We start from the raw sequence: 8,130 nt of genomic DNA, 5'->3' as shown, positions 1-8,130 counted from the left end.
CTCTCTCTCTCTCTCTCTCTCTCTCTCTCTCTCTTTCTCTCTCTCTGCCAAAATCTGAGTAGCTTTCCTCTGCCATTCCCTTCCAACATGATGTTCTGCTTTGTCATAATCCCAAAAGCAATGGAGTCAGCTGACCATGAAATGAAACCTTTAAAGCCGTGAAACCAAAATCAATTTTTCCTCTTTTTAAATTTGTATCAGTCAGTTATTTGTTATAACAAAGGCAGGCTGGCTAATATAATCCCCATGTCTATGACATTAAATCACTACAAACCTATAGACAAGGTAGGACAGTGCTAGGAGCATGGTACCTATGCACAAAGCTGGTACAGAGTACAATTAAGGGAAAGAATTGCAGTCCTTCCAGCAGTAATGCCTGTGTCTTTGTGTACCCACCATACATAGTAATTACCTAGTAGAAAGTGCAAATATGTAAGAACTATAAGAAAAAGCTCTGTTGACTCAAATCCATATAAACATAACTGCCATCAGAACATAAGTCCCACAAATCTGGTTACAGATCCACACTGGTATCCTTGGAGAAATACAACACCTATCTGGGGGACTGAGTCTCTTCAAAATTATGACTTAAAAAAAATCTTTTGTATTAGAGGTAACAAGCTGTGTTTTAGTCATTTGGTAACATGGTATTAAATGAAAGTATCATGTAACTTTACAGGCCCTTCTTAATATGGCTCTGAAAGAATATTAAATATTCTCAACTCTGTACCAACAATAAATTTCACTAAAAGGGGAAAAAGAATAGTGTGGTTAGGAAAAAAAACCTTTTGAAAACTATTTACTTGTGTATGAATGTTACTAATAATTTAGAAATTTGAAGAATTTCATACTATCTCTAATCAAAATGACATGATGCAAGACTTTTTGACTGACAACAGAATAGTAAACACATATGTGTTTTGACCACATATGTACAGGAACATGCTTTGTTTCGATAAAAGTTCACAAATCACAGATTTTCTGGGCAAGTGTATCAAAGGAGAACCGGCGAGGACTATTTATCTTTCAACAGCAACAGGATTTGTATCCAACCATGATATGAAAAATGTCCAAACATTCTTGGCTACAAAATAAAAACAAGATGTAAATTTGGTCCTGATGAAACAGACTGTTATTCAAATAACTGAGATATGATTGAATAACTAAATTTCCAATACACTGCATTTAAGGCAACAAAAATAAGAACACCGGCAAATTTTTCTTTTGCCATACACAGATTAGTTCCAAGAGGTTTGAGACTAATTTACTTCCTTTGAAAATACTGAAAATTCTATCTTCTCTCAGTAAAACAAAATACATTTTAAAAAGGTCATAATTTCAAGATTATAGATTACCTTTCAGGTCTTTTTTGAGTTTTCTGAGATCTTTCTGAAAGTCTTCAAACTTCATCTGGGAGGCCTGGAACAGCTCCTGAGGTTCTGCCAGTGGAAAGACACACTGCTCCTTTCCAGCATCCTAATTAGCAAACACGATTTTAAGACGAATCAGCCTCAGGGTAAATAAACATCATACAACATTCGCAAAGGCAGAAACTCTAACAAAACAACAGCAAAAAACACTTCCAAATCACTCAACAAAGAAGAATAATAGGGCTGGGGAGATGGTTCTGTGGCTGAGTGTTTGCTCTATAAAGCAGGAGGATGTGAGCTCTAATCCCCAGCATCCCCAGCATCCATGTAGGTCATGTCTGCTGTACCTGTGACCCCGTTATCGTCAGGCCGACACAGGCAGATTGGGAGAGCTGGCTAATCAGCCAGCCTGCCTGCCTGTCTAGTTGAAATGGCAAGCTTGCCATTCAATGAGAGACCCTGTCTGAAGAGAAGGTAGAACAGAAGATGCCACAAGTTGTGCTCTGGACTCCCCTATGCATACCTAGATATGTGCACGCACACAGACACACACACAAGAGAAAGAATAACAAAGCAGAACAGTATATAAAAATGGTCTTACCTCATCAAAATTCCGAAGATAATATGAGACAATATAGGACAGAAGGCTTCTGCTGTTGTCCTAGGCAGGATGAGCAAAGCAACAACATTTAAACTTATTAAGTGTACAGTGTTAAGTTAAATAAATTCCACACACACACATACATTTGAGAGAGTATTTAGAGTAGAATGTGAAACTGTATATATTGTGTGGTCTTAGTCAATGTTATCTACAGAGTCTGACGACAGAAGATTTTCTTCCAGTATGCTGATCTAGGGTCCAAGAGGAGGCATAACTGTTCAAGGGGAAAATCTGAACTGTAAATGCTTTCCTGTTTTTACCCTCCTAAATCAGGACTTTAATCCAATATTTATATCTCTTACTTAATGCTTTTATTATGAATTTATTTAATACTTAGGTTTTCAAATAGCATCGTAAATGAAATAAATAAATAAATATGGCTAGGGGCTTGAGAGATGATTCCATAGTTAAGAGCACTAGCTGCTTTTCCAGAGGATCTGGATTTGGTTCACAGCACCCTCATGGCACCTATTAACCATCCTTATCTGCAGTTCCAGGAGATCTGACACCTTATTCTAGCTTCCATGGGCATTGCATGACATGGGTGCACTTACAACATACATGCAGGCAAAACACTCATTTACATAAAACAATAAATAAATAAAAATAGTAAAAAAATATGGCTAGAAATTTCCATATAGATGAATCAGCAAGTGCAAACATAACTCTTGATTTTGATGGAAGCTCATTAGCATTTAGACCAGGAAGATGGAGAAGTGTTTCTTGTAAATGGAAACTTCTTAAATGCCAATGTACTTTACAATCGTTACATATTTCAACTGAGATTGATTAATTAATACTTAGGTAACTATAATGAAGACGACATGTATAGCTCTATAGTTTTAAAAGTGTAAAATTTTATATCTAATAGTCTTCAAAGTTTTCAAAGAATAGCATTTTGCTTCCTATCTGTTACACTTGAATGCTTAATATTATTAAGTTTTTTTTTTTTTTGCCTTGTTTCAAGGCAGAAGCAGATAAGTTTAAGAAAATGTACTATACAACCCAAATTCTCTGAAATTTTTCATCTGTTAAACTGCAACAAGTTTGGCCTAAATGTGTCCCTATATTTTGGTGATAAATTTGTCCAAAGTAGCCTGCGTACGTAATGAACAGCATCCTCACTTGATGCTAAGCTATGAATGTACCGTTATAAACAGTACAGCTTAGTCTTAGCCGACCAGAACAAGTGAACTTTCAACCAATCTGAGGCTGAAAGCTGTCGAATAATGGCCATATAAGGGAAATGCCAGCTTCTGCATGTGTGTTTCTGTTAGGTACAACCTTTCCTCTGGCTATAAACATAACTTGCACTTGTGTCAGGGTGGGGAGGACAGGAGAGGGCATGTAGAACCATCTTTGGTCTGGAATACTACCTGGTTCTAGAACCTTTACTAGATCTAGGCATGAATATTTATCTACTTATAAAAAGAGCAAGACCTCTTAATAAGAAAGCCTGGTGGAAGATTTTCCTTATTAACAAAGATTTGCATATAAAGTGGCTTTACAACTTGAGTTCTTTTCTCTTTCTAAATCAGTCAATCAATGAAGCAGCAGTCTATGAACTAGTTGATAAACCACCTGTTAAAAGTCTGCTGATAGATGTGTCAAGAGAACATTCTGGGTAATCTGAAACTGTCCTGTCACTATTCTATAAATATTACTGAGGAGTAAATGCATCTGTTTTCTAGGGCAAGATCCAATTTAAAAGGTCTTGTATAGATCTTATGGGAGGTCACATGGATTTATTTTAAATATTTTGTTTCTTGACTTGGTCTTTTTATAATGGGTTATTTTGTAACTATTCAAACTAATAAAATATAACTTAATAGAGTATCAATAAGAGATATAAAACAATTTCAAAAAACACAAAGAATCGATGTTGATATGTAATTTAGGTTTAGCAGAATATATTTTAGAAAAAATTTTGTAAATTCAACATTACATTGATCTGTTTATATTCAAATATTATATGCTAATTTACTCCAACAGGCAATTACTGAGAAATACTTAACAACTACCATACATTTAGAAAATAGATTTGTCTTTTAGCAAATATGATTTGCTATATCTATATATTAGAAAGAGGTTTGGTTTTATGCAATGCTTATTATACAAATATAATAGTGTTTGAAATTTATTTATTTATTTATTTATTTATTTACTTTGGTCTTTCTGAGACAGGGTCTCCCTGTAGCCCCAGCTGTCCTGGAAATCTATGTAGATCAGGCTGGCCTTGAAGTCACAGAGATCTATCTGCCTCTGCCTCCCAAGTGCTAGGATTAAAGGCATGTGCCACCATGCCCAGCTTGAAATATGTTTATTTTAATCCTATAAAAATCATAAAAATTATGTTATTGGTATAGAGTGAAAAAGTGAGCCTAAATGCCTGTGATCCTAGCTCTAAGGAATCTGAGGGAGGATTACTATGAGTCTGAGGCCAGCCTGGGCTACTGAGACCAGGTCTCAAAAAACAGGGAAAAATATCAAACTGAACTAAAACAAAAACCAATGCTGCTCAGTTTGGGAAATGCCTGCCTGTGTTTCAGTCATACTCAGTGAATGAATATACACAGATATGGAATTAATCCATGATTCCTGCACTCTCAGAATGACAATCTTACATATTTTCATTACTACAAACAATTATTTTTTTAAGCTCATGACTTAAAAGTATGTTCATAATCTCCTCCATTCTGAAGTTCTGTGCTGTGATCTCTTATCAGGAAAACACGGCTCCTACTTTCTAAGTTTACCATTTCAAATGTCCATCTTGGAGTCTGACCATCCCATCGAACCTTATATTTCTGTTGCCACTCTCACAATCTCCTCAGTTTTAATTTTAAACAAACAAAACTGTGGAAGTAGGTTTAAAAATAACTAGGTCTGCAGTCGGACTCAGACACTGACATGCACAGCAGCATGAGGCAGAGAACGGCATGCAGAAAAGCAGGATCAACTTTTATAACTTCTTTATGAAGTACTGTCGTTCATCTTTGGTTTGTTTTCTCCACTGCCTAACACAGAGAAGAAAAGAACAGGCAGACTATCTAATTCACAGAAAATAATTTATCTCTAGTTTCCAAAATAAATAATCTAGCAGACTCGACACAGAAAAAAATACTTATTTTTATTTAAAAATATTATAATTATTCATTAGGTATAGGACTCATAATTCCAACATGAAAATAATTCCTTAAAACCATAGGTGCCCTGCTAACCTAATTTTACCTAGCTCAGAACATAAAGGAAGCTTTATCCAGATTTGGTGCCTCCTGCCTGTAATCCCAGCACTTGGAGTGGAGGCAGGATGATCCACAGTTCAAGGTCATCCTCAGTTAACACAGAAAGTTTGAGGTCATTTTGGGCTACAGGATATACTGACTCAAGAATCAGTATATATATAAACTTTGACCTTGGAACAGAAAGGAATACTTCCTATACCTGGTTTATAGTCAAACCTATTTCCAAACAAAATATCCTCAACTTGTCTACATACATAAACACAAATACTTACACTGCTTTTCACATCTTTCAGCTTGGGGAGTATGTCTAATCCAAAGCCATCTGCCTGGCCCCGAGTCTTATTTCCAGCATTCATGTAGTTGCCAAAGGCAAGAACCAAGCCCAAGACCTGCATAACACCTGGGCCATTTTTTAACGTCTGTAAGACAGGGTACGAGATAAAGATTTTTCTCTTATACAATATTTTACCTTGAAGCATCCAAAAATCAATGCCAGCTAATCACATTATATCGATCCTTTTGAGGGACAACCAAACTGTGTTCTTCCTCATTATTAAGCATACATTAAAGCATGTCAATGTCAGCTTTAAAATATACCATCAACAAGCATTTGCTCATGACTGGGGAAGTGGAGAATTGCCATTTTGGGCCATATAACGTTAGAACTTCTGCAAAATAATATCAATGCCGTCAACCTAATTGTCCCCATGTTAGGAACAATTCATATTTCTGGATAAGTTGTAAAACACCCAAAACAGTCATAAAGATTAAATTCCCAATCTAGGTCGACCCTCAAGACTTCCTACCCACTTCTTCCAGAATCTTCTTAACTTCAGTTTGCCTGCCACATCCTCTGAAAATGTGTACGATAGATAATACGTTTCCATTTTCCCAGACGATTTTCCATAACCAAAATGAAGTTTGAGTTTTTGACAAATTTCTTTAGGTACCAATATTGGTCCTTCCTAACAAACATTTATTCTTTGCATTGAGAAGAATATGTATCTTCCATTGAGTCAAATGACGATTCCAAAATCATTTAGGTGCAATAAATATTAACAATTCGCTGAGGGACTGTTCCTAATAGACAAAATGAAGAATACGAAATGGTGTGCTTTTTCCAAGTCTTTCCAATCACATCCATTTGGAGAGAGTCATGGAATGTGAGGATTTGGTTTTGGTAAATGTACAAGGAAGCCAGTGCTGAGGAGGCAGGCACACAAGGACCATGCTTTCAAAGCGGTCCAGCAGCTCCCTGAACATGTCTAAACACACACTTGCTTCTTGAAACTTAATTATAAAATGTTCCTTTCTGTGGGATTACTATTCAAATTTAATATGTACTGTGAGTAAACAAAAAAGAATACAACTGAACACAATTAAACATCCGAACTCAAGTTCAGCTCTCTAGAGGAAACCCACCTCACATAGTTTCTGCAGTAACTCCAGTTTGCGACGAATTGAGCAAATGCTCTCTGAAAAGGTTGACTGAAACAGGATGCAAAAGACTCGCTCTGAGAAGTTGGGGATTAATGACAGCTCATACAGGAATCTAGGGAGGTAAAGACAAGGAAAGAGAACAGTGTAAGCCACCTAAACACAGAGGTCTCCTTGCCTCACTTGTGACAATGATGCAGGAAGGCAGCCCACAGCCTGGACGCCCCACAACCCCGAGGCAAGCTTACTGTTCAGGCTTGTCCAGAGACTTGGCATTTTCCTTGTCTTTGGAGGATCGACTGTGCTTTTCAATTTTTTCCAGTTCATCTGACTGTGCTCTCTGGAGAAACAAAATCCAAGTGGTTTTCAGAATCTCTTCAATGGCAGCCTAGCGATAATGATGATCTTAATACTACAAAACTCTTCTATATTTTATATTTCTTCGCATGTGTTTGTGGTAAAACTTGACATAATGCATGAGGCATTTAAAGTGTAAATATGTGTAATAAGAGTCAGATCATTCCAAATCTCCCAAAGAGTGCTATTGACTATTAGTGATATGAAAAATATTTATTCATTCAAGCATGATTTAAAATAATGTTTTCCTTTTTTGTTAAGTTGGCTGTTTCTGATTGCTTTCAAGAAAGCCGTAATTTCATTTTAAAGTGGTAGATCTTATTCAGACATCAATCAAGTTAAATTTGGAAGCAATTTGATCTTAAAAGATTTTATAAATATTTATTGCAATCATCGCGTATTGCATTTTTTTGTATTTGGACAAAAGAAAAGTGTAATTAAGTCATTAAAACATGGAACAAAATAAATTATTTTGATGCTTTTGCTGAACATAACTTTTTGATACAAAAATAGCTTCAGCCATATTTTCCCTTTGTCTCCTTTCACTCCTTACATTGGCAGAACTGGTAAAAGAAAGGAGCCAGGGGCTCCTCCCAAGCCCATGTGACCCCTGAGGAACAGATCCTCAAACGACCTTAAGAGTAAAAATGAATCGGTTTATCTGGGCCAACTGTATGGCCTTAAACACCCAAAAGGAAAGTATAACCAAAGATTAAAGGGGCCAGTATAATTTCTTAAGAGTCCATATGCATAGCTAAAGGCTACATAACAAGCAACAATGCCAGACAGGCGATACCTTCTTTTGAGTTGTTGGCCAGGGTGGCCAAAGGGATTCCCAGATAGTAACCCAGCATAGAACTGGGAAAATGAACAGCAGACCCCAATCTTATTCAAAGGAATATTGACAACCGATTACTGCTAGATGAGAAACAGCTGACCCTCCTAAAACAAAGACCTCTAGATAGGCTGACTAGATTCACCAGAAGGGCAAGTAGCGGGGAGTTGCTGGGGGTGCGACAACACAGCAGACAGTAGCAGGGATATCAGAGTATAAGGGCTC

At 36.6% G+C, this 8,130-nt stretch overlaps 1 protein-coding gene across 1 annotated transcript in view; it reads right to left on the bottom strand.

Annotated features, from left to right (window-relative positions):
- Nucleotides 1–8,130, bottom strand: part of Fmn2 (formin 2) — a 396,698-nt gene that overhangs the window by 166,766 nt on the left and 221,802 nt on the right. Inside the window, exons 10-14 of the mRNA XM_008847787.3 lie at nt 6,962–7,053; nt 6,699–6,828; nt 5,549–5,695; nt 1,972–2,031; nt 1,356–1,476 (exon numbers count right to left, since the gene is read on the bottom strand). Coding sequence (XP_008846009.1) covers nt 1,356–1,476; nt 1,972–2,031; nt 5,549–5,695; nt 6,699–6,828; nt 6,962–7,053 — 550 coding nt within the window. The remainder of the gene's footprint in view (nt 1–1,355; nt 1,477–1,971; nt 2,032–5,548; nt 5,696–6,698; nt 6,829–6,961; nt 7,054–8,130) is intronic.

Source organism: Nannospalax galili, unplaced genomic scaffold, assembly GCF_000622305.1.
Source record: "Nannospalax galili isolate Female #2095 unplaced genomic scaffold, S.galili_v1.0 scaffold604, whole genome shotgun sequence".
NCBI classification, from domain to species: Eukaryota; Metazoa; Chordata; class Mammalia; order Rodentia; family Spalacidae; genus Nannospalax; species Nannospalax galili.
The sequence above is the reverse complement of the archived record's forward strand: the minus strand, read 5'-3'. Positions and strand labels throughout refer to the sequence as shown.